Source organism: Pezoporus wallicus, unplaced genomic scaffold, assembly GCF_028554395.1.
Source record: "Pezoporus wallicus isolate ANWC-B61680 ecotype Strahan unplaced genomic scaffold, APGP_CSIRO_Pwel_v1 contig_4238, whole genome shotgun sequence".
NCBI classification, from domain to species: Eukaryota; Metazoa; Chordata; class Aves; order Psittaciformes; family Psittacidae; genus Pezoporus; species Pezoporus wallicus.
The window spans coordinates 2,859,095-2,885,250 of record NW_026637932.1 but is presented as its reverse complement, the minus strand read 5'-3'; the positions used below and the strand labels follow the sequence as shown (position 1 = coordinate 2,885,250).

Sequence of the window (26,156 nt, the reverse complement as noted above, 5' to 3'; positions counted from 1 at the left end):
TCATTAACCTGATTCTTTCTCAGAAGAAGCCAGGTCAGAAAGAGGACTCTTCCTTGCAGCCCCTTTCCCAGTGCAGTAAAGCAATCTCCAGCAATCCAGGTAATGGAAGACCAACGCACATGCTCTGTGTCAAGACATGTGCATGAGTTGTGTGTTGGATGTTGGCCACAGTATTTGATGCATCATATAATAGTGCTTTTTTATGCAGTTCACATTTTATCCCTGAATTTTGAGACCGGCAGTGGTGAAGGTTGTACTTGTGTATCAACACCTTTGAGAGGTGTGTTTGACTCTTTCTTTTCTCAAAGGTGACAAGCAAGAGATGACAAGAGTTACTTCTTGCTTCTAACCTCCTTTTGGAAAGGCTGTAATTTGAACATGCTGGGTACCCAGTTGTTAGTGTACACATTGTTATTTGTTGGGGAGAATTTGTATCTGGGCTGGTATCATTTCTTGTCTTCAGGAAACTTCTATTTCTAAAACTACTTCTTGTGTTTTCCTTAAACTTTATATGTTAGCTTTCTTAAAACACTGAGATGTTATGGACATGTTCCTGCAAAGCACTTCATTCTGGGCAAACTACTCCCACTTCATTAGCCAGACTACTCATAGTTTGGGGGAATACAAGCACCACTTGCTTCAGCCCCAGGCTGTGGCTCTCTGTTAATCATCTCATTTCTACTGAACTGGTGTGCTTAGCCCACTGCTGAAGTATGACAACCTGCAGTTCCCCGACGTGGCTATTGTATGAAAAGGACCACCCAGCATCAACACTGGAAAAGCCACCGCAGGAATTCACCAGGAGCTATTCCTGTTTCAGCAGGGCATTCCTCGCTGTCTGTTACATGGGACGGTATAACCTGGCCCAGAAATTATTCTCCTGCCCTGACCCCGAAGATGAGTCCTTGAACAAAGCCTCTGTGTGATGGCAGTAGAACCTCCTTAAGAGAGAAGAAAGGGGAGGAGAAAGCGTGGCTCCCTGGCTATAGCTACTCCACCTCCCGGTTATTTCATCTTCCTTACAAGGCCAAAGCTAGCAGCTTTCCTCTGCGCCTGGGTGCCTCAAAAGCAGCAGAGCAAGCCCGGAGAATCCCGGTGGAGTGCAGTGGGATGCGAGGCTGACAGGGACGGCGAAGAAAGCACTGGTGTGAGCCCTGCAGAGCGTCAGACGGAGAAGTCTGGGGCTCTGCAGAGGACGAGTGTGACAGTATCCTGTGAATGCTAAACCAGGTATTCATTGATGTAGATCTTCCAGAGAAGCATGAAAGCAAACCCAAAAAGAAATCACTGAGGGGCGATGAGTGCAACGTGAGAGGTAAGTGTATTTTTCATTGGCAGAAACAAAAATAACTGGTTTTATTTTGTTTGAAAATTGCTGTTGTAAGTAGATGTCTAAAACTGGGGACTGAAAAATACATTTACTAACAACTGAATAAAACTGGTCTCACTCTGACTTCAGAGGCAGCGCTGGGTAAAAAAACTCCAATCAACAAATGAATTCAGGTGCCTCTGAAAATTCTTTTTCTCTTTAGGTATTTGCACATTAAAACTTCTTTAAAATCTGCTTTTCTGTTTGCTCTCTCTGCTATTGCCAAAGGTTTTTGAGAAATAGTATGCATGTTGCAGATGCTCCTGTGCCCTTGTTCTTGCAATAGGGCATTTCTTCAGAAAGATCCATGACCTACTGAGCTGGAAGTCTGACATCTGGTTGAGGTTACCAGAGATGGTATTTGGGATTCAGGGTTTGTTTTTTTCCCAGTTTAATTGAAACAAGCTGAGATTGTCTACATGTTCTACGAATTGCTTCCACGCTCTGACCATCCAGTCTCTCTGAAGGGTAATTCTAGGACTGCTGAATGTGAACTGGGAAAGAAGAAACACCTTGACAGTTCAAAACTGCAGCCCCTCTGTGTGTCATGCTGCCAGTGAGAGTGGCTGAAGGATGGAAGATTTTGCCCCTTGTCTGTAAGAGGCATATTTAGCAAATATGACACTACTATGTTTAGCATAACTGTAAGGTGCAATACTTGGGGTTTTGATTTACATCTTTGCAACACTAAAGGACTCACAGATTCTTCTATTCACCAGGTGAAATGAGATCAAGAGACCAGAGGATCACTACACGGCTCCTGCAGATTCTCATGTAAGGCACCAGCTCAGCCTTCCAGCAAGTGTATGTGGAGGTGCAGGCTGAGCAGCCAAAGATGGAAGTGCTACGCCGTTCCTCAGTCTTTGCTGCAGAGGTGATGGAGGTTTTTGACAGGTCTCCCACTGACAAGGAGCTCGTGTCCCAGGCCAAGGCTCTCTGCAGAGACTACATCAATTCCAGGCTAATTCGAGCAGGTGTCAGCTGGAGCAAACCTGAGTACAATGCACCAGTGCCTGGCGGTAAGCTGGCCGAGGTGTCCACCATACTGCTGCGACTGGGTAAGTGCCTGCAGGTATGGGTGGGAACTGAAACTATATGGAGCAATTCAGACCAGGCTAAGGTTTCTGGAACTGATGAGTGCCAAGAGGCTTTTCACGTTGATGATACAGAGGGTTTTCTTCTCTATTTTGGGCATTTAGATTTTGTTTCAGTCATATTCCCTAAACAGCTCATTTACTTACGTTTTATCAGTCCCTTGGAGCACAGCTCAGCGCAGTGCTTCTGCAGAGCTACTTTTTTTCTGAGGACTTGGAACAACTTAAAAGCATCATGCAGTCCAATGAAGCCCAACAGCAAACTAATTTTATCTGCACAAGACTCCAGCTGTGAAACAGTTCTCACAGTAGTTGCAGGAGTCTTTCTCAGCTTGGCACTTTAACAGGTCTTGCGTTGTTTTCTCCAGATGTGACTTGTCTCTCGTGATGCAACCCAAACTTCCATCTAGTAGAGTTCTGCTACCTCTGGACTCGGTGCTTCATCAGTTGCTTGCCCAGCAGCAAGGTGTACTTGCTTAGACCATGTGTGTTGGAGATTTTGCAAAAGCCCCTTCTCAATGACAGGATGATGACAGTGTGCTTAATTTTCCTCTGCCTGCCTGAATCGTGAGCAAAACATGAGTTTTCTTGCTTCTTCTTGGAGTTGGCTGATGCTGCCTGTCATACACTGCCCAAACTTTCCAGCCCTCATCGTGGACAAGTGACTGCCAGGGTGCAGGAGGAGCAATTTGAAGGTTATGCCTGTAGGCTGCTACCTGAAGACATACTCTGGAGTTGTGCTTACAACAACAACAACAGCACCTACTAAATGCTGACAGTTGCCTGGCCTTTTGCTTTAGGTTTTAGCCTCCTGTTCTCAAGTCTAGCTGCTTGTCTTTCAGGATGCTGACACCCTCATTCTCAGAAGTTGCTTCTGACATCCCTCTTTGCCTGCAGGCTAGTACATTAGTTCACATCTGGCTTGGAAACTACCACTAACATTTGCATCTGATTTAATCTTACAGAAGTTCAAATTAGTTTGGTGAAGTAATCTTTAGCTGGGCTTAACAAACTCAGGATCAGGCTGGTCTCCCCACTTTCTCCCCTTTCTTAGTGACTTCTTTTTCATTTATTCTTGTTCACTTTTTCTCTCCTATGCTGATTTTACTTCTTTTTTCCAATGGTTGTTTGGTCTTTGGAGGTTTTTTTGTTCTTCTGTCAATCCTACTGCCTCTTTGAACTCCATTTCTTCTCTACCTGGGTTGGGGGTTGAGATCTGTTTGCACAGATCTTCTGTGGGTGGCCAGGAACATGTTAAAGGGCAAGCAGGTGGCAGACTGCATCTGAAGGCGTCTTCTGAATGACTCTCCGGTTACTTACTTGTGTCCAGATGGAAAGATTTGGCTGACGGTCCCAAGAACTTGGCGCCTTCTCTGACAAATCTGTTTGTGGTACCCATGCAACAAGAAGGGTGAGCAGTCCTCCTCGTTAGGATGAAGAGTTGTTTTCATCCTGTTTGTTCAGAAGCTCTGCCTGCCACACGCCCTGTGTCTTTCTTTTCCCCTTTGCTGCTATAACCATTACAAGTCCAAGTAGTACCCAGCCACCTGCCAGGAATGGTAGTGCTCAGCTGCTTGCTAAGCAGCGCAACAAGGCAGGCTAGTTTTTGCTCAGTGATAGTGCTGAGAAGCCCATGGAGATGAGAAGCTGGAGTATTTCCTAGCCCTCTTGAGCACAAGGAGTCTGATGAACTGGCTGGTGGGTGAGCGAAGGTGCTGGGCACAGGCGATGCAGTTGCAGTCTTGGGGAGCAAGAGCCCATCAGCTCAGTGAGGATTAACAGCTAACTAGTGCAATTGAGTCAGAGTTGGTAAAACTTAATGGTATAGCCAAAGAGATACCCCAGACCAACCTGCCATAGGTGTCAGAGGTCTGGTTTATTTGAATGTCTCTCTCCTCCGGCTAAGACCCAGACAAGTGCCCTTTTACCACTGAACTGAGCTTCTGCATGTGAAAATTGTGACTGCTGTCCTGACTATTCCTCCATAGCTCCTGGAGGAACAAGGAGAAGCACAAAAATTGCTCTGGATGTTGCAAAGTGTACAGTCAGGCACTGGAACATGGGCACCAAGGACTGCCACCAATGTAAGGTGCTGCTGGAGAGGACCTGTGGCTGCCTGGGCAGGCAGTCTCCCTCAACTTGGGACTGCTTTCCAAGTGCTTTTCTTCAGTCAATGCTCTTGCCTGCCCTGTGCATTGCTTCAGGGAAGGGCCTGCTTTAACAACACATGTGCCTCCAACCAAAACCTGATCTCATCTGTGGCCTCCAGGCACTGCTTGTTAAAAACTGTAACGGTGGCAAGCTACCAAGTGCTGATCCCACCCTCCCATGCCTCCATCTCCACTAACCACAGGCAGTGCTATCCCTATTTCCGTACATTTACCAGGAAGCCTGTATGCTCCTTGCAAAAGAAAACAGCTGTTGAGTAATGCAACTAAGGTTTTCCTGTATCAGGGCTGAACATATGTTGGCAGGGTTTCCTCTTGCCATCAGATTGTGTGAGACAATCCCACATTCATAAAGGGCCTGGAGAGCTCGTCTGTGGTATTCAGTAGAGCTGGTCTTTGCCTATGCTGTGCTGGGTGCCAGCTAAATGACTTAAGGATCAATAGCTACTGACTCTGTAACAAGCTCCTGATTGAGGTGGCATCTTCCTTTTTAGTTCCCACAAAAATGATATTTTCAGGAGGATCAATCTGCCATCTGACTGGGGCAAGTCATCTGGGTTTTGCAGTAGGATGTAAGGCTGTTGTGCCAGATTTCCTCTTCCCTGGGTGCCCTACAGCACCCTTGTGCAGAAGGACATGGAGTGTCCTTCTAAATCCAGATAGGACTCTCCATTTGAAAAGGGCCTTGGTCCCATGCAATGTATGCGTTGTGTCGTGCTCCTATGGCAGCTGTGCAACCCTCATTAAATATCTGTGAACACCAATAGACAAATCCATTGGAATGGATTTTTTTTTAATATACATATAATGAGCTTTATTAATTCTACTGCTGAAAAACAGTTTGTTTTGCCACAGAGGATAAGTTTCACTGCTGTTGCCCGTGCTCCATAGCTCAAACCTGTGGGAGGAGGTTCTCTGCTTGTCCTTGGTATTTCCATCTTCATCTTCAAGCCAGCCTAACACCTCCAAACATTTCCCAGCTGGAGGAAAAACAACCTGGAAGTGAAAGCGTGTGTCTCTGTGTGTCAGCAGCCTTGTTGCTGAGGAGTGAGCCAGGCAAAAGAACATCTCTTTAACCATTTGGAGGAGAGAAAGACAAGATCGTCACTCAAGTGCCTGTGTGAGAGGAAAACAGCTGAGCTGATAGCCTCTGTACAATTATCGTCATGCAGCTCTGGGTGGATCTTTGACTTTCATTAGCCTCCAGCATTTTTGAGTCACTCTCATCTTGATGCTTTTTGTACAGGTCTGATGGGGTGTTGAGAAAGGGTGTATCTCTCAAAAGCTTACATAGATGTACATGCCTCCTTTCCACTTCCAAAGAAAAATGAGATGGCTTTGCTTATCTGAGGCCTGTCTCCTGCACTGGAGGAAAGACAGGCAGCAGGGAAACATCATTTATAATTGGGGATTACTGCAGCTACACCACCTGCATAGGGCTATTGCCTGTCCCCCAAGCACAGGGGATGTTAGGAGAGCAGGCTGCAGGTAGCAGGGGTTGCATTTAAATGACCCTGCTGCCTGCTTAAACTAAGGTGAATCTGGGGTTAAGTCTCTTTGGCTGAAGGGATACGTGAGGTGGCCCCAGCTGTAATTCCTACGTGGTGAAAGCAGGACTTGGTGTTCCGCATGTTGACTCCTGACCATTTGTTTCCAGGGGATGAGCTGGAATACATTCGCCCCAACGTCTACCGGAATATCGCCCGCCAACTGAACATCTCCCTGCACTCGGAGACAGTGGTGACAGATGCCTTCCTGGCAGTGGCAGCACAGATTTTCACCGCAGGTACTGTGCCCTGACAGATACGCAGACAGGGCTGGGTGGAAGGGAACAGGATGGAGCCACCTCTCTCAGAGAAGGCATATTTCTGGGGTAGCCTGCAAGGTGGGGCCTGAGAGGGCAGTTTGGCAATGTGCCCTGCTTTAATGATTTAATGACAGCTCCGCTATGCTCTGTTGTTCTGGCAGGGAAATGCCCTGTTTTATTATATCCTCCTGGCAGGTTCTCTCTCATTCTAGAAGGCATCTCCTGCCCTTCCTTGTTAGGAGGTGGTGTTACCTTCTTGCACAGGGAGGCCACTCATTCCAACCTCCTTTGCTCATCATTGGCAACAGGAGAAGATTCATTACATGGGAGTCTCCCTTGTTCCAGCTCACACTGCTGATGCTAGGAGCCAGAACCAACTCATCACAAGGGAGTTCCTCTCTTTCTGGCTTCCTTTCCCACAGCAATAGCCAGAACTGCAATGAGCCTGCTGCTTCCAGTTGCTGCTTCTGCTTTCTGACACTCAGAGGGTCCTGGCCCTCAAGGGCAGCTGTTCCAGATGAGCATGTGCTTTGTCCTTCTCGCTGTTTAGGTGTGAATGTTCCTCTGCTTCTGTTTGACTGGTGTCAGAGATGATTGTCAAAAGCAAGGATACATTCTGTGCTGTGTTCTTGCAACAGAGCCTCAGTCTGCCACGAAAACAGTCGCTGCCTGTCATTGGGATGCAGTCGGTGGGAACCACGGGAAGAGAAACATTTTACATGGAGATTTATGTCATGCAAGTCCTGACATGGTTTGTAGGCTTTCTGCAATGTCTTGTTGTGCTGTCTGTGGAAGGGACAATAGATGTTAGAGACTGGAAACTAAACAAAACAAAAAACCAAAGAGAGCTACTTGCCACAGGATAGTACTGTGAAAGGACTGGATCCAGTAACATTGACATGGTAAGCGTCAATGTAATTCTTGTACTTTGGGAGTAGGATAGAAGTCCAGGTTTTTGTTGTGCTTTCAGATAGGCTTCCTCACTCAAACCCTTTTTACTTTCACAATTGGCTATGCTTATCTAGGAGGACGAACTGTATGGGAACCACTGACAACCTGGAGAAGCCCTGTGCTGGCACCCTGGCCTTCAGACCTAAAGTGTGTTGTGGTGGAAAGCACAGATCCTCTCCTGAATCACAACAGATGACAAAATAGATCTCTGAGAGGGACTGCTCAAGCAGGGCTCCTGGCAGGTTGAGCAGGGCAGATGTCCTCCCTGGATGAGCAAAATTGACGCTGTGTCATAGGAAATGTATGGAATTGAATTCTGTGGCTAGCACTGCAGCCCTCGGCATTCTTTCAGATCATGCCTGGAATGCAGATTGCCTTTGCAGTGGGCTGGCTTGGGAGGCTCTGTGGGCCTGGAAAGCAAGAGCTGGGCAAGTATGTCAGGAATGTCTGAGTGTGGCTGTGTTCAAAGTGCGGGTGCCCTGTCTTGTCACTTAGAGCTGAGCTTCACTTGTGTCAAGGCTTGCAGAAAAATGAAGGTCAAGTTTGCAGGCTCAGGTATTTGCATTGCAGGTAAGCAGGTTATCTTCTTGGATGACTATAGCTGACTACAGGACTGGCCCACCTCCAAAGCTGAAGTGACAGGGAATTAAGCCAGAAAGGTGGATGGCTGTGGGTGGAGCAGGCTGCATGCTGCTGTGCTGCAAAAACCTGATGCTGGGGAGAAGGTCCTGCTGGCTCCTGGGATTCCTGCTCTCACCAATGTATACTGACACATTCATTGAGAGCTGCATTTTTCTGTGTGTGTTCTTAGAATCATAGAATCATTTAGATTAGAAAAGACCTTTAAGATCATCGAGTCCAACAGTTAACCCAGCACTACCAAATTCACCACTAAACCATGTCCCTAGGTACCACATCTATAAGTCTTTTAAATACTCCCAGGAATGATGACCCAACCACCTCCATGGACAGTCTGTTCTACTGCTTGACAACACTTCCAGTGAAGAAATCTTGCCTAATATCCACTCTAAACCTCCCCTGGCACAACTTGTCCTCTTGTCCTACTGCATTTTATGTGGGAGAAGAGACTGACACCCACCTCACTACAACCTCTAGAACATAGTTCTAGACAGCAATAAGGTCTGCTCTGAGCCTCCTTGCCCAGGCTAAACACCCCCATTTCCCTTACCCGCTCCTCATAAGAGCTGTTCTCTAGAAGAAGTTGTTCTTCAACTTAGCTCAGGAGTCAAGTGCAAAGCGTGGATGGTTTAAAAAGGTTTTCTTGAATATAAAGCTACAAATTGTAACTCTTGATTCTAAAGTTGGGGGTTTCAGAACAGTAAGAACAGGATCTGGACTCAGCCCTTTGAAGCTGGAGATGATAGAGACACTGGGAACATGGTAGAAGCCCAGGCTCAAGCTCTGTTGCCAGTGCTGCCCTTTGTCTGAGGACACCGTGCTGCTTAAATGGCTGGCAGTTGGCTGCCTGCACAGGGGGTGGATTCAAACCTTCCCAGTGCTCTGTATGCTCCTCTTTTTCTTCTTTCCCACCTCTGCCTCAGAGCAACTAACAGGATAACCTGTGAGTGTGAGGCTGGGGTTGTGTACTTATCAATCCGCTATTGTAATTTTTCTTGCTAGAAAGCTGATGAGCTGCAGAGGGGAAGGAGTTCACTGATTTTTAACATTCCTGGATCCCAACTGCATTCTCAGGACTCAGCGTTTAATGCTAAATCCAGCAAATCAGAGCTGGCTGTGGCAGCCAGACATTCATTCCTGGTTTTTTCATAGTTCAGAGCAAAGAGGCTCTTATTGAGCAGAGGAAACCAGAGGCTCAAGTGCAGTCTGAGTTTTCATGCCAATTACCAATGGCTTAAAGCATCTCCAGTCTGGTTTTCACTGTCCAGTTTATTAAGAAAATAGCTTCAGTCTGATACTGCAGTGCCCAGACAGTCTGGGGAGCCCCATTAGTTACTCACATTGCCTTTCCAGCAAGGGGGGGGAGGGTTTGACTCTATCTTGCTGAAGAGCTTTTCTCCTTAATCCTTTACATGGCCTTCTTCCACACTCTGGCCTGGTTTTGAGTCTTCACAATGTAGCACTGGCTGTGCTTGCTTCCGGTCCAAAGTCTGCACCTCTTGACTAAGCACAAGTCCTAGATGGATTGGGGACATCTGGCATCCTTTCTGGTCCCAATGCGTGGGCACATTGTGCCATATTCAACTTTAGAGGAGTGTCTATTCCAGTTATCTCAGGTTTGGCTTTTTTCTGATGTAGCTTGAATCCCAGTTACATTAACATCTGAGAATACAGGCAGAAAGTGTGCATTTCACAGAGCATGGTAAGGCTTAAGCTGTATTTTGCTTCCCTGTTAGTTATTGAGGGTGATGAGAGTCCAGTGTTTGGAGACTGGTACTGCAGAAGCCAGACCTGCTTTGGATGCTGAAGGATCTGCAGCAGCATCACCGCTGGGACAATACCACTGGTTCTGGTGCGTGGTCCAAAGCTGCTCTGCAGCCAGCAGGAGACTTTCCACTGACTTTAACAGGCTTTGGATTGGGGCCTGGCTGAGCTGGCATTTACATTAGCTGTTTAAATAAATCCCAGAAGGAAGGGGTCACTTTGTGGAAAAACAGAAGTAGAAAAGGGAGATGCATTTTCCTTTCCTAAAGGAAAGAGGTTCTTCTGGTTAGTAAGAGCTGCCAGGTATGTGGGCTCTTGCAAAGCTTGTATTGGTTGCTCGTCACTTTTTAATCAGGAGTGCTTGGGCTCAAGTGAACCCTGTACAACAGTGATGGTTCTTAGGAGAAAATACTTACCCCTACAGCAGCAAATGCTGCTAGAAATGCATCCCATGGCTTCCTTATCGCTTAGGCCTTCTGAGCTGAGCTTCCTGCCTTGTGCACATCCCTCTGGGCTTCTTTCTGTCCACCAGAGGAGAGTATATTGTGTTGGCTGTATTCTCCCAGTGGCTGAAATGTAGCCCTTGATCATGTTTCTCTTAGGTCTGATTTGCAAGTTAGGCTTTGATGCTGTGTGGAGCAGGGGGAAGTTTAATTGAGTAACCTTGGATAGTGTGGTGCTCTGAACATGGCTTCCTCAGCTCTCCCCTGGGGCAGACAAGCTCATATGCAGCAGGAACGCTTTCAAGAGCAGTCTTCTGCTAATTCATTTTTCCCCTGGGCTCGCCAGTGTTTACATACCTCCAGCTCCATGACTGGCCTTGGGTCTGCAACTTGTATTTCCTATTTTTTAAAATGCCTTCTAAGCAACTTTTCACTTTTTCCATATCCTTTTGTTCCACCTTTGTGAGCAGATCCCTCAGAACTTTCTATGTTTTTATTGTTCCTTTCTGGGCCAGCTTTCCATTCCCTCTTTTTGTTAGCTCCTGTGCATGCTAGCCCAAACAATGGGAAGCTGCGAGTAGATTGTCTTGCTGGGTGATGAGTGCTCATTTCACCCAATGTGGATGGCAGCCAGACCTTTGAGGAATTCTGAGCAAAACAATGTGTCTTCTCTGCTCATGTGCACTGGGCAGATGCAATTCCAGGTTATGCCAGGGTATGCATGAACCTAGGGTCCCCCTGACCCTGGCCTGGTCATCACATTGAGCAGAGGCACTGCCTTAGTAGTAGATTGGGCTCCTCTACCCTGCCAAGGGAGTTCTTGAGAGAGAAAAGTTAATGGAGCTGGAAAAGTGCAGATGGGGGCTGCTGTAGCTGTGCCCCTGCCCTGCCTGGGGCTGGGTGGCTGCTGCAGCCCTCCTGGGGCAGAGGAACCAGGCACAGGCATGGCCTAGCTTTGGTCTAGAGCAGCTGTTAGAGGTGTCTGCTCTTCCCTTGCTTGAGGGCTCTCCTACAACTTCTTGTGTGAACAGGAGCATAAGCTGTGCCTTCCTGCCTCAGGTGAGGAGCCCAGCCAGAGGCTGTTTCCATCTTCTGCCTCCAGCAGTGGCAATAGGGGTCTCCATGCCAAGGAATCAGGAGATTTCCTCCTCTCCCACCCCTGTGGCCCAGCTCTGCCAGTAACAGGAAAAGCAGATTGACAAATTGGTTTGACCCTTATAGGAATGATCTGTAAAGAGGAGGATCATGGAAAGTGACCGCTGACCCATTCACATCTATCACTATGATGAGCATTGGCCGACAGCTTGCCCTCTTTCTGCTGTCTTTGAGAAAGGGAGAGGGGCTCTGTCAGTGTCCTGAGGAAGCGTTCACCTTGCACAAGTCCTGCAGCAAGCACCACTATTCAGCAGCCTTGGCAGGGAAGCCAGAGCTGAAGGGCTTTCTCTCTGTCCTCCCTCAGAAGAGACTCCTGAACTGACACATCTGTAGGGCAAACTGCTTTCCTGTGTGTTAAGGAAATCATGGGTCTGTTGAGCCTTTATCTTTCATAGGTTGTGGATACACTTCTGTTGGAAAGAGAAGCTTGGGTTTAAAATAAAGCTAACCAAGACTACAGCTCTCTCTACCAGGGTGTCCTCAGCTCCCTAGCAGTCTTAGTGACTGCCATGTAAATACCTCAAAGCTAACAGGCTTGCTTCAGATACTCAAGAAAGAGCACTGTCAGTGAGAGCTTGGGTATAAGCCAGTGAACTCTTCCCTGGAATTCTGGGTAACTTTGGTTCATGTAACTCAAGATGCAAGGAGCCACGTTTCTGCAGGGATGGAGAACTGTACAAACTGACTTACACTAAGGCTGAGTATAAGCTAGGTGTGGCTCTAGTCCAGACTGTGTTCAGCAAGAGGTAACCCGTTACACCCTCTTTAACTGGGTGGAGATGTATTGACCTGCAACAGGACAGCCTGTTTCTTGCCAGGAGAACCCTTCTGCCTAGTATTTTCTCATGTGGTTTCATGGTCTCTTTCTGGCTCGTTCCACTGGCTGTCATGGTGACACAATGCGAGAAAGATAAACAGTGTGAATACCACATAGGCAGTGAACTTCCTGAGTGACAGCTTTGGGAAGGGACACCACAGGACCTACTAAAACCAGAATAACAGCCAATTTAGCTATATTAGTAACTTCCTCTGATCTTGGAGATAGCACTGGAGAAGGACAGAGCATTACCAGAGACACCCAGCTACTGCTGTTACTGTTGTTGCAAAGCTACAAAATAGCAATCTGTAAATTTTGGTCTTGCATCAGTGCAAAAGGGCCTTTTTGAAACGCTGGATGGGTTTTCTTCAGTCTAACAAGCCGTTGCTGTGGCTGACATTTCAATAGCTTCTCTTAGGTGTTACTGCGAGTGTCCCTTTGAGGCACTAAGTGGAAGGATTTTGGAAATGCTCATGAAATCTGTGCATATTTTAAAGGAATGTGAGGAGCTCTGCTGTGGAGTCTGGAGTTCCAGTCCAAAGAGATGGAGCAGGGTGCCTGGGGGATCTGGGAGTGCAGTGAAGGAAAGAGAGAGACTCCTTATTTTGACTATATTTAAGGGTTTGCTTTCTCAGCTGTGCACATCCCGTTTTCTGATTGTGTGTTTAGTCCCTCCTGGTCCTTAGATGTAGTGACTGAACAAATCTTTCCTTCCTCTCACCTCTTTTCGTTCTTGTTGCAACCCAGCGAGAAGTGGTTTGTGTGGTTTTTAAATACCAAAACTTCACCTGGCTTCTGGCTACACTTGAGAGAGACCTTGGATAGATTCCATAAAGACCTAACACTGTAAAATACTTCACAGTCTACTTATTGAATACTGCTATTCCAGATAATAAAGTTAAGGGGGAATTCAACTACCTAGCAGATCCAAAGGAAATCCGTGTGCCATTGGGCTGTGGTACAGAAGGGTTATATTTCCAGGTCACTGATAAAAGCCTGGTGAGGGAGTGCCAGCTGCAATGTTTAAGTATGGGCAGTTTATGCCCAGTGGTGTTGGCAAATTGTGAGGGAGACCCAGAGAGGGTGTCTCGTGTCCAGAACTGAGCTTGAGCACTCATCGCTAGCCTTAACAGGAAGATGACTGCTGCTGGGACAAGTTCCACGGAGCATTCACTGCTGGCAGGTCAGCCTAGCAGGAAGGCTGTTTTCTAGGAGATTAGATAACTGACTGACCCTCTGTCCCTGCACTGCCTTCAGTGGGACAGGATATGCAATGTTAATGATTATGGGCAGCATGGCCAAATTCTTGAAGCTACCTTGTTTTCAGGTGGAGACTGAGTCATATTCCTTGCATCAAGGAGAACACCAACCCCCTTGGCCCTGTACCTTTGCCTTCCTTTTCTGCTCTTGTGTTATGGAAGATGTTCTTCCTATGTCATGTGCTTTGCACGTCATATTGGAACAGTCTCCTCTGATCTAAAAAAAACAGGAACACTTTGTCTAAAGGGTGTTTAAGAGTTGTGCTGGTGGCAAATCCCCAGGTTGTTCAAACTCTTTGAATTCAATCACCTCCTGTGCATCATGTGTATGGCTGAGCCTTAATAACAATACAAACCTTGGTGGTGCACATTTTCACTGTTCTGATGGTACCTTTGGGCTGCATTCTCCAAAGGTGTGTAGCCAGTGCTGAGAGGGGGACAAACCATGTCCAGGTCAGATCATTCAATTCTGCTTCTCCAGGTGTAGTGTTTTCCCTACTCCTGGTACCCTAGCATTTCTTTTCCCAGATGATGGAGAGCATGCAGAACTGTGGCTGCACCTGAACTTGGAGCTGCACACATGCAGTAGGCATGTGTAAGGAAGGAGAGCTGTTTCCTTTGATTATTCAAGTCCAAGCTATGCATGCATATCTAAATCTGAATGACCTTTCCTCTTTTCACAGGCATAACATGGGGCAAGGTGGTGTCTCTCTATGCTGTGGCAGCTGGGCTGTCAGTGGACTGTGTGCGGCACGCACAGCCAGCCATGGTTCACACTATCGTAGACTGCCTGGGGGAGTTTGTCCGCAAGACCTTGGTGACATGGCTGAAGAGGAGAGGAGGCTGGGTAAGAGATGCTGTCTGACTGAGCTTGCTCCCACACATGCAGACCAGAAAATATCCCAGCTAATGAAAGCCAGAGTATCCCCACTGCAGCTTTGAGCAGAAAAACATTGGATGAGATTCTCTTCCACAGCCACCACTGTCCTACTTACACCTCTCTTGGGCTCCATGTAGCTCTTACTGCCTTCTGTTCCTGTCCTTGACAGCATCAGCTGCTTTGGTCCTCAGCTTCCTGTGTAGCTGTGCCAGAATAATTCAATCCTAGCTCACCAAGGCCTATTCTGTTCCTGACCTGCACACCTCTGGAGCTGCCAGCCAGTCATAGCCAGAGACTGTAAAGAGGGGTCATTCTGTTGGGCAGCTCTTTTCTAGAAACTGAAAAAAATGAGGCCTGCCAACTTAGTTCCCCTTTCATCTGCTCCATGGTTCTCCAGATCAAAGCTTAGTATATTAACGTGACTTACCACCATAAGGAATTTGAAAGGGATATTGAAACTCAGTAGTTTGTGCCATTCCCTGACCTTTAGAGTGTTCCATGAATAACTTCTGAAGTAGCTCAAATTGTAGCACACTTATGCTTTGAAGGGCACTCATAACACCCATCCACAGTGGGAGGGCTCCTGGCTATGTCATAGGACTGCTCTGAGACGATGGGTAAAGCATGGTGCTGCTCTGCACTGGTTTGGATTCCATATTATATGGCTTTAAGCATCTGGTTTATTTGGTTCTCTCTATACCCAATGGAAAATACAATGCTCTTGTGAAGGATGGTTCAGAGTAAGAGCTTTACTTTGGTGCTGTGAAATAGCCAGACACTTTTCTAGTGACCTCCCCAGGAGACTGAGCTGACTGGTTGGCTATGTAAGTGGTTAGCAGTTGGGTAATGTACAGATGTGCCAGGGTCTTTGTGCCTTTCTGGCAGGGATATAGACTCTTCTTGGAGCAATATAACCAAAAGCACTTTGTACTGCTGGCGGATGCTGCCTGGAGGTAAATATTGCCATATGCCACCACTGAGATCATGGGACATCTTGTTCCCGACATATGCACTCTTTCCAGACTGAGCCACAGTTGCAAATCCCCTCCTTCCCAAGAAGAGGGCTTATTCCCAAGCCATCAGGAAATGGTCAGGCTCCCAGCCCCACTCAGACCAGAGAGATGTCTTTTTCCAAACTGAACATTGCTTCTCTGTGCTGAGGCCCCCCCAGATGTGCCTGTACCTAACTCAGTCACCCAGTTTCTCCAGGAGTGAAGCAGCTTTTTGATAAAGGGCAATTGGAAAAGTGGCATTGTTCTGAATTTGGATCCTTTGCGTTTGCTAAGTGTGATTGCCACCTTAAATCGTCCTTGCCCTGTCTAAAGCTATGTGACTTTGGGTTCTCAACTGAGTCAGGGAACTGCTTGATTGGGCTGAAAAGTGACCTCTAATCTGAATGTCCTGATGTGTTTCATTTTGCATTTGCACAAATAATTGTGCTGAGGCAGGTGAAGAGGAAATCCTGGGAAAGCAACTGATTAAGTAGCACTGTTCCTGCCTTTGAAATCCCTGCCTCACTATCATTTGAGGCTTACTTTAACTGGGTACCTGTAGAGATGGTTGAAATGTATTCTCTGAAACAATTTTTCCTTTGGAAAAAAATCCAGTTTCATTAAAATTGAAATGTTGCATAGGAACACATCTCCTCCTAGTTTCCAACTATTTTTTTCCTTTGTTTTGGTAAGACATGCATGCTCTGATAAGTTAGCATCTTGTTTTAATTTTTGTATTACATTATTAGAATTCAAAACTGGGTGTTTTGATAGTTCCAAATGGATATATTTTTAAAGTTTGTTGCGTAGCAAACAAGCCACAAAACCCATCCTCAGACCAGAAGCAGTTCCTTGAAGGTGAGTAGATAAGTCCTATCCACAGATAGGTCCTTCTGCCCCTGATCCCTCTTTGTATGGCAAGCATACTTCTATTGAAGTTGCTAAACATATGCTGCTTCCTCTTGGGATCTGGCCCTAGGAAAGGGAAGCCAATCTCACTGCCCCCTATCAAGCTAAGCAACTGTAAAAGCTGCTGGGTTGGGCTGATTACAGCCTGTCTCCAGTACTCTTATCAGCAATTTTGGGCTGCAACAAGGAGTTATTTTCCCTCTAGAAATGAGTGGTTCCTTCAGTCTGGGGAAAGGCTGCTCATCCTCTTGCCATCTTGCGCTGTGCTTTCCTGAATGTTCCTCTTGATCCAGGCACTGCAGTGTGAAATTTCCCAGCCTTGTTTACAAATGTGCCAGACAAATCACTCTGTAGTGGGGATCCGTTCATCTGCTGGTTGTTAGTTTGTCTTGGTACGGAATCCTCCTTTCCCCTGTACACACAGTCCCCATCTCTTACTCATCAGCTCCGGCTCAGCCTGCCAAGAGGAGCCACTGTGCTTCGAGCTGTCCCACAAAAGCCACGGTGAAGACCTTGAAAAGGCATTTGAACTGCTTAGCAGCAGGTTCTGATACCATCTCCATAGGATGGAGAATGACCCTACCCCTCAAAGCCCAACCCAAACCAAACCTCTTAGGAGAAACAAGAAATGTTTCACCTTTTAAGGCACCATCTCTCCCTGGGGAGAGTTTGCAGTCTCAGCAGAAAAGAAAGGGGGTTTTTATTACTTTTTTTCAGCATCTGTTACATACATTAGCTGCAGAGAAGAGCATGGGACTTGAACTCGTTTGAACAATTAACAGGCAAAGATAAAACTGACATTGCAGCAGATTATCAGCGCCTCACAAGACTAAAAGACCTGTTTTATTTTCAGTTCCAGTGGCTTATCAGGTATGCTTTATTTGAATAACAGTAGCTGAGGGAGTTGTTAAACAGCTGAGCAATTTTGTTTATCTAAGCAAGCACAATGCAAATTTGTTACGTTCTTCTGACTGCAGCTCCTCTTGATTAACCGCAGCGAGTTCATTGCCTTTAGTAGGGAGTCCACACTTTCTCGTCTGGAAGTCAACCTTCTGCAGCTATAATCAACCTAGTGCTCATAGCTGGGCTTTGTACTGGTTCACATGAGGCACTTAAAACGTTTAGAGCTTAGGTTTATTATTGTTCAGCTGCTTTAACATCTAAATACATGTTCAGGCTGGTAACTGCACATTATGACTTCTCTTGACTAAAGAGACAGCTTGACACAGCTGCATTTTAAATATGACATGGTGCAGGTCCCTAAAATTGGGTAGGCTGAATAAGGTCAGACTGTTTTCAAATGCAAACAGGGTGACTTTGCTAAGCCATCACTGAAAGCTTTTAGGCAGACCCATTTTACTTCCCTCTACAATGCATTTCCTCCTGTCACCCTGTTTCTGCCCATAGTTTCATGCCTGTATTCATTCCTCCTGCAGTCTCCACTTCTCAGTTCTTTGTGGGTTCAGCATCTCCTAGTGATCCCTGAAGAGCAGCAGCGCAAGGGTGATTCAGCATGCCAGCCATTCAGACTTCTATGTGTGAAATGTGAGGAAATGTGTGGGAGGCCAGCCTCAAGACTGCTGTCAACAGACCTTTGGTCTGAAGATCATGGTGGAGTCGGTTAGTGCAGCTGTACTCACTACCAGGGCATGAGGATTTGTCCCCTCAGTCACCTTTTGTTTTCTTCTGGTTATTACCAAGGTTGGTCAGGTGAGGCTCAATGTCTTGAACACAGGCAGAAATACTGGTAAAGATTATTGTATTCAGTAGCTCTTGTGTCCTGTTCTGTAGCAGGAACATCTCAGGGTTGAGAGTGTGACTTCCCCCTGCTTGGTCAATGAGAGACCTGTGTCAGAAGGCAAACTTGGAAAACCGCTGAGCTAAGCCTGTAAAGAAAAAGCTGTTTGTCCCCTTCTGACCTGATTCTTGTTCACATTTGCCACCCAAAAGGCATTTTTGAAAACTGTCAAGTGGATGTGCTAGTAGAGCACCCTCTGTTACAGAGCTACAGTCCGTCTGTCTCCTTGTGCTAGCCTGGAGTTTAATCAAACTCAGTTATATCGCTGAGGGAACTTTGTTTCCCCCACCAGAAGATGCAATTTTCTATCTACCTCTGTCCCGTTTGCTTTACCCTCCAGATATTTTCCACCTTTTCTTTCCAATGCCAGCTGAGATCCTGTCTTCATGAATTTGCTGGATTGTTGTCATTTTTATTCATTGCAGGCCAACTTCTATTCTTGTTAATACTTGAAGCCAGCTGCCCAAGCGATCTTTAAATCTGGCCCACGTGTCTGGGAGGCATCTCTGCCAGCACACATATTTCCACAAACAAAGCTTGCATTGCTTTAGATTTAAATTGAGGGTTGGCTTGCTTGAACAAATTCCAAATAAAACATTAAGGGAAGAGAAAAAGTACAAGCAACTTGAGCTGATATTAAACAGGACAACCTCTGGGAAGCATTTTACTTTACAGAAAAGGGTGGGAATGCTGATACTGCCAAGCCCTCCTAGCTCTTTTGAAAAGGGAATAAAAGTTTCTCTTATTGAGCTATTCTAAATGGAAGATGCTTGACAATCTTGCTGTAGCATTTCTTTCCCCAGGAGTGAAGAAAGAGGATATTGATTTTTTTTGGTGCAGAATGAGGAAAATGTGTTTTGTAGAGCTCTTGAGCCCAATTTTATAACTCACAGTGGAAGGGAAGTGGAGGGAAGGAATGCCATCCAGAGGGACCTTGACACACTTGTGAGGTGGGCTGATGCCAACCTCATGAAGTTTAACCATGCCAAGTGCAAGGTCCTACACCTGGGTGGGAGCAATCCCAGGCACAGCTACAGGTTGGGCAGAGAAGAGATTCAGAGCAGCTCTGTGGAGAAGGACTTGGGGGTGTTGGTCGATGAGAAGATGAACATGAGCAGGCAGTGTGTGCTCGCAGCCCAGAAAGCCAACCGTATCCTGGGCTGCATCAAAAGGAGCATGACCAGCAGGTCGAAGGAGGTGATCCTGCCCCTCTATTCTGCTCTTGTGAGACCTCACTTGGAGTATTGTGTGCAGTTTGGGTGTCCTCGACATTAAAAGGACATGGAACTGTTGGAACAAGTGCAGAGGAGGGCCACGAGGATGATCAGGGGACTGGAGCACCTCCCGTATGAAGACAGGCTGAGAAAGTTGGGGCTGTTCAGCCTGGAGAAGAGAAGGCTGCATGGAGACCTCATAGCAGCCTTCCAGTATCTGAAGGGGGCCTATAGGGATGCTGGGGAGGGACTCTTCATTAGGGACTGTAGTGATAGGACAAGGGGTAATGGGTTAAAACTTAAACAGGGGAAGTTTAGGTTGGATATAAGGAAGAAATTCTTTCCTGTTAGGGTGGTGAGGCACTGGAATGGGTTGCCCAGGGAGGTTGTGAATGCTCCATCCCTGGCAGTGTTCAACGCCAGGTTGGACAGAGCCTTGGGTGACATGGTTTAGTGTGAGGTGTCCCTGCCCATGGCAGGGGGGTTGGAACTAGGTGATCTTAAGATCCTTTCAACCCTAACGATTCTATGATTCTATGAAGTGTCAGAGCAAACATTTGTGTTGTGAACAGTGTGGCACAGTGGAGCTGCAGCAATGATGGTGAGGTGCTGTGGGTTGTGGGGCCAGGAGAATTTGCCCTGGTGGCTGAGGTGGTTCAAGGCATCTCTCTGACGATCTCTGTTCCCTCCCCTACAGGCAGACATCACAAAATGCGTGGTGAACACTGACCCCAGCCTCCGCTCCCACTGGCTCGTGTCCGCTGTTTGCAGCTTTGGTCACTTCCTCAAGGCTATCTTCTTCGTCCTGCTGCCTGAGAGATGAACTCAAGTCATCAAGTGCAACCCCCCTGCCCCATCTCCTCCCCCACTCCAGAAGCAGCGGTAGTGCCAGTCTCTGAAGAGGAGGAAGAGAAGACCCGTGTCAGACAGAAGGCTTGTTCTCCTCTCCCTTCAGCTGGGAGCAAGTGATCAACCACAGTCTCCTTGTTGCACCCACAGGAGAGACTCTCACCATTAATCCTTTCAAGAGTCTTGTTTGCCTGGGGGACTTGTTTGTGTGGCCTGGACATTGCCAGTCCCTGGGCATGCTGATTGCAGCTGTGTGCAGTGTGGACTGTCTGACATTGGTGTCTTATGGCTCTGTTCCATGCTTATGCTAGTGCCAGGCAGAGGGGAGGAGGAAGGGGGTATTATTTGAAATGGGTAGAGTCTCTCCTTCTCTCCATGTGATTCTCCTTTCAGTCCGCAGACTTGCCTTGCATCAGTTCTTGTTACTTTTGTGCTTAAACTCCATCTCCTTCTTTATACCCAACTCTGACTTGCTGGGCTCTGTCCCCAGCACTGCACAGTGGAGGGGAAAATGCAGCTGTGGGGTTTTATTGTGATTAAGCCCAAACATACTGTCATCAGATGCTTGTCCGTGGCATATCCTGGAAATGGGACTGCATGAGGGACAGATGCATGGGATGCAGTTTGCAGTGTGTTTCATCGACCCCTCTTGGTGTGCACGTGCCATTTCAAACAGGAGAGCAAGGGGCAATGCCTTCAAGCAATAACTTGGAATTGCATTTTGTAATGAAGAAGAATGATTTCTCCACTGGGGTTTTGTCAGAACTAAGCATGTAAGTAGGAAAGGCTGGGGAGCATGGGCAGGAATTAGGGAAGCAGTAAGTGATGTTTAAGTTGTGAAAGGGGAAAGCTGTGTCAGATGTAGCTGGTTTATGTTTCTCGATGAATGTCTTCAGGAGTACAACTTGCAGTCATTTGTGTGGCAAACAATAAAAGAAAATAGGTGGTGTTTCACTATTGCAAAGGGTATTGTATTTGTTTCCAAAGTTAAAAATTCCAAAAAAGGCCAGAGCAGTGCAGAGACAAACACTCAGGCCATGCTAAAAATATTCCAGCTTTTCCCCTGGTAGAACATGTTAACGTGTTAAAACTACAACTCGCCTGGTTCATGACAGAAATTTAACCCATGTTGTTACCATGTCAGAAATGTGGTGTTTTCACTGACAATATTGAGGCCCTGCTTCTGTTTGCGAGGCAAGGCAGTGGAGACTCTTCTCTGCCAAAGCCTCACAACGAGACACTCAGCAAGGTGCCTTGCTCCCAGGAGCATGATGTTGCAGAAAAACTCTGCTCTGGGTTAAGCACATGTTGCATTACAGGAGGTTTTGCTGTTTGTCTGGTGCTTTTTAAATCCTGATTTCCCTCCCGCAACCTGTGTTTAGAGGGGCTTCACTCCTTCGGTTCAGAAGTAACAAATGGTTTGAGAATAAAGCAAAGCCTTTACTTTTTGGTTATACCTGTGCAACAGATTTCTGCTAGCAAGTACCGTGCTGTGCTCTGACCAAAAGAACACTGGCAGAGGATATGTAGGTGGTTATACCCTTGCACAGTGCTAAAGCTATTCTTTTAACTGGTCTAGCCTTTTGCACTTCTGATGTTTTGACATATGGGCACCGGGCCCAGTGAAGGCTGCTCTACCTGCTCAATCTACTTATTCAATAGAAAAGTAAGTCTTGAGGAGCAAAACCTTGGGAAGAGAACCTCTCCTTGTCCCCAGTCCCCCAGCAAAAACCCTCCCTGAGGAGGAGAAAGCTTCCTGTTCTGTATCAAAGCAGCATTCTGCCTTTGACAGTGTCTAGGCAGATTTTGGCTGCACTAATAAAAAGGGGGGTGGTGGGGCTTATACTGACAAAGTTCCCAGTGTGGATGCAGCTGGTGGTGCCCTGGGGTTGGTACATTTTTGTGTGTAAAGCTTGCAGCAGTTGCCCAGCTAAAATCAAATTGCCAAAGGATTATCTTTTTTTTTTTCTTCCTGATGTAATTACATTAGGGTTTTTGCTGGCACTTCTCCCACTTGGGATTTTCCTCCTTATATTCGTGATAGATCTGGCTATGAAAACTTAGACCAGGTATAGCATATGTATGAAGTAAACTAATTGTGCTTTGAGCAGTGTGGAAAGGGTTCCCTCTGGTCTGCATTAGTCTCAGCAAAAGCTGCGTATAGTTCATCGCAGGGGGATGCAGCTTTGTTGTCTTAAAGGAGCTTATGGAAAAGCAGACTTTGGATTTCTGGAAATACCCTGGTGGTGTGTAGACTTTGCCTTGGACAGCCTCACAGCTCATAAAGTCCAGCTTGCCTTATCATTCCTAGTGTTTTATGAAGTGAGTTAATGGAGCTAGCACAGGACCTTTCTCTATTTAGATGCTGTTTTGAAATGTCATACTTGAGACTGTGACTGCTTTTTCAGTAAACAAGTGACATCAGAGGCACTGTTAAGGAGCACAAAGAGTTAAATGCACCAATTAAATGGATTTAATAACAAGATAATGACAAGCCAAATAAAGCAGCATTGCTGGAAAGGAATGTGTGTGGGTGGGAAGGGGGTTATGGAAGCAGCAGACAGAGACTCCATCTGGAAACTTGATAATGAAGAGGTGGTGGAGCTCCAGACAAATGGGTTGCAGACTTCTCTGGATCTTGCCTTTCTTCTTGCATTTGCTAGTCCCTGCAACATGCTGAGCAGCGTGGTGTTCATCTTGTGCTTAATGTTAAACCAGGATGGTACTTCTGCCCTTCTTGCTCCTTCTGTGATAACCGCAGTGGCACCCGTCCTGCTACCAAAATAAACAGCAAACAGAATTGCACACCCCGCTGTGCATTTGGGAAGCAAGCAACAGTCTTGAGCTTGATTCAGCCAAGTGTTTATGCTGCCTTCAGTTTTAGTTGTAATGTTTAGGCATTTCAGAGTACTTCCAGAGGTCCTTTACAGACTCAACAGCTCTGTGATTTTTCTTTTCCCTCTGCTCTTTTTGCCAGTCCTACCTGATGGGAGACATCAGGGTTGGCTGTTTATCACCCCAATAAACATTTTCTTTTACTATGATTGGTGATGTTCCTAGGAGTGTGTCTGATTTATTTAGCTGTTAAAGAAAACCAAGAATGTAAGTACCAAGGTTAGTACTGTTATGCTGCTTCATACTGAAAGCCTGTCTGTTATCTTCCAGCATCAGAAACTGAAAACCCCCAAACCAACCATCTCACATTCCCCCTCTCCCCATGTTTCCAATGATCTGCTTGAGAAAATTGCTTGTATTGAAAGTTGCCTTTATTTTTTTAAGCTGTTTTTCTCCCATTGAATGTTCCAAGTGAGACTTACGGACACACAAACTGTCTTGGGGGGTTGCTCCCAGTCACCTTTCAGTCCACTGCCCAGTTTTCCCTCCCTGTGCTAAAGGGCAGCAGTCACAACAGGGACAGGGGACAGATCTCCTTTTAGCACAAGGAAAGGTGGCTGCTGTTCACCCTGTTGGGCAGCAGTTACTTCTTATTATTAAGCCCCGGTATCGGTATATCTAAAATCGAGCCAAGGGGGGAAGGTGAAGCAGTTGCAGTGGGGGTCTGGAGGAAGGATGGGAGATGCACAGGGAGTAGTGGGGGGGAGGGAGAAAGGGTTAGAGACAGGAAAATGGTAACTTAAGTATTTCAATGTATATGGAGTATTTTGCAGGTGAGATTGGCCTGTGTGTTGTTACAGCAGGGAATGTCAAGGTCAGCTAAGCCTGGAGGAACCTGAGCTTCACCACTCCTTTGTTCATGGGAGAACTTTCTCCAGTAAGGATTATTCACACACACACACCCCACTGCCATCTTCAGTTTCAGTTTGTTTGTAACAGACCTGCATTCAGTCAACAGAAATACCTCTTTTATCAAAAAGGTAGAGAGTAGGAAAGCCATCTCAGCTTGGGTATTTCAATGACAAACATTTGAGCAATGCTTATCATGTCCTAGTCATTGCTTTAACCACAGCCTTACACCTTCCCCTTGTCAAACATTGGCAGTAGGTTCACCTTCTTCAAAGCAACTTAGAGAAACTGAAGTGGTCTCTGTCCCACAGAAGATGTCTCTTGAGTTCCTGCACTGATTTTTCTCCTGTAAATGGAAAGAAAACAATCTGTGAAGCCCTTAATTTATCAGTCTTGCTGTTGTTCTGCACTTCAGTATGTAACACAGGTGTTGGGGAGCAATACCAGACTTCCTCATTTTCAAACTTGTTTAGACCCTGAGAGAAAGCTCTGCCTATTTTATATTATTATTATTCTCCTTCTAATATGCAAAGTCTGCAAGCTTTAGGTTGTTGGGTTCGCTTTTTTGTTTTACAATTAAACTGAATATGAAGCAGGTTTCAAGTCCCTTAAACAGCTTTCTGAAAAGATCAAGCCCTTAAGCTATTCTGAAAGCTCTGCCAAGAGACTTCTTGATGAGGCTCTCATCAACATGTGTCTCCTTGAATTTCGTTATTGGTGTTGGTTTTATAAATCCAGCATGTATAATTTTTATAAACATAAATTTGCCACAGATTAATTATTCTCTTAGGGCACCATGAAAACAATGCATGCTGCTAAAGTAAATGCAAGAAAACAGTAATTTGCTGGCAGAGTCTATAAATTTCTTCTATATAAGTGGTTTGACAGATGGAGTTTAAATACTCCCTCAGAAAAGCCCGTAACCTCTTTAACTCTAAACATTTTGACCCACTGGGATTATGAGCCCGTAGCACAGCTAAACAGAGTGATCCTTAGCTGAACTTTACACCGTCACCCAGGACCTGGAAGCACATTGCACATTCAAGCAGAGTCTGTGGGAAATAGAGCGCTCCTGGGTCAATCACACGACATGAGCCCATGTCCAGGCAAGGTCAGATGAAAAAAAAGCTTTCCCTCTCACAGAGGGAGAAGGGGAAAAAAAAAGTGTTGGGATGGGAATTTCCAGCTTCCTTACAAGCATATTTCAGAGCTTTAGCTCCAATGAAACTTCATCTCTTTTCTCTGCCCATAGACCAGTGAACAGCACTAGAGCCTGTCTTCTCCGTCACGCAGGAAGATTTGACATCTCTGCTTATGGCAAACAGTGAATCATGAAGCTAAGCTCAGAAAAAAAATCACTGAAGAGATCAATCCCATTTAAAATTTCCACTTCTGACCCTATCATCTCAGGACCTTCACTCATACTTTTGTTAAGCTCCACTTTTAAGCAAGATAAGTGTGTTTTCTACCTCCAGAACATTCTCATCCCCTGCTGGAACATGGGCTTGATCTTGAGTCCCTTTCAGTTGACTGAATGGCAACTGTTTTGGGCTTGGAGGATGATGGGCAGTACTGAGGACTTCCATGGTTACTACTCTGATGGGAGCCAAGAGGACTGGCCACTTGGAAGGATCAAGTCCTGCAGCAGATCTCTAGGTCCCACTGCAGAAGGAACTCCCTCACAGCCTGACATTCACCAGGCAGGACCTGGAGTTGCAGCAGCTGGTCCCTGCAATACAGATGCATTCTCCCAGTGCTCTTTCACACTGTTCAGGTAACATAAAGCCACCCCAAAACTGAGCTTGAAGCCCTCCCAGTGTCACAGTGTCGTTTTTTCACTCCTAACATGGAGGTGTGAGTCAGTGCCTGCACAGTGACCGCCACAGGGACAGTTTGTTCCCATTTCCCACCAGAATTAAGCCTGGATTTTCTGGTAATCTAAGAAGGGGATTATTTTGATCTCCTTGGCACTTCAAAAGAAAAAATAAATCACTGGTAAGCTGCTAGAACATACTTTCCTCTCAGCCCAAGGCCGGGCTGGACAGGGCTTTGAGTGACCTGGTCTAGTGGAAGGTGTCCCTGCCCATGGAAGAGGTTTGGAACTGGATGAGCTTTAAGGTCCCTTCCAGCCCCAACCATTCTATGATTCCTGAGCCAGGAGATGGCCAGACTGTCCTTTTTAAACCTGGCAAGCTTCTGCTGGAAAAACCCTTTGCCTGTGCTATTGGGCTTTCCCTCTCAGTGCTTGAAGTGTAGGTTTGCTGCCAGAGTTCCTCAGGAAAGGTGTCTGAGCCCCATGGCCAA

At 46.3% G+C, this 26,156-nt stretch overlaps 1 protein-coding gene across 1 annotated transcript; it reads left to right on the top strand.

Moving 5' to 3' along the window:
- The first annotated feature begins 1,002 nt into the window (after positions 1-1,002).
- BOK (BCL2 family apoptosis regulator BOK) lies at positions 1,003-20,458 on the top strand. Its single transcript, XM_057408409.1, has 5 exons — positions 1,003-1,315; positions 2,089-2,427; positions 6,289-6,417; positions 14,150-14,313; positions 19,957-20,458. Exons 2-5 carry the CDS (start codon positions 2,205-2,207, stop codon positions 20,080-20,082), a joined length of 642 nt encoding a protein of 213 aa, XP_057264392.1. The 5' UTR covers positions 1,003-1,315; positions 2,089-2,204; the 3' UTR covers positions 20,083-20,458.
- The last annotated feature ends 5,698 nt before the right edge of the window (positions 20,459-26,156 follow it).

Excerpts from the sequence above, each read along its gene's own strand:
- BOK (XM_057408409.1), top strand. The coding sequence starts at position 2,205 with ATGGAAGTGCTACGCCGTTCCTCAGTCTTTGCTGCAGAGGTGATGGAG. Across the intron at positions 6,418-14,149 it reads AGCACAGATTTTCACCGCAG|GCATAACATGGGGCAAGGTG; the intron begins GTACTGTGCCCT and ends CTCTTTTCACAG. Across the intron at positions 14,314-19,956 it reads TGAAGAGGAGAGGAGGCTGG|GCAGACATCACAAAATGCGT; the intron begins GTAAGAGATGCT and ends CCTCCCCTACAG.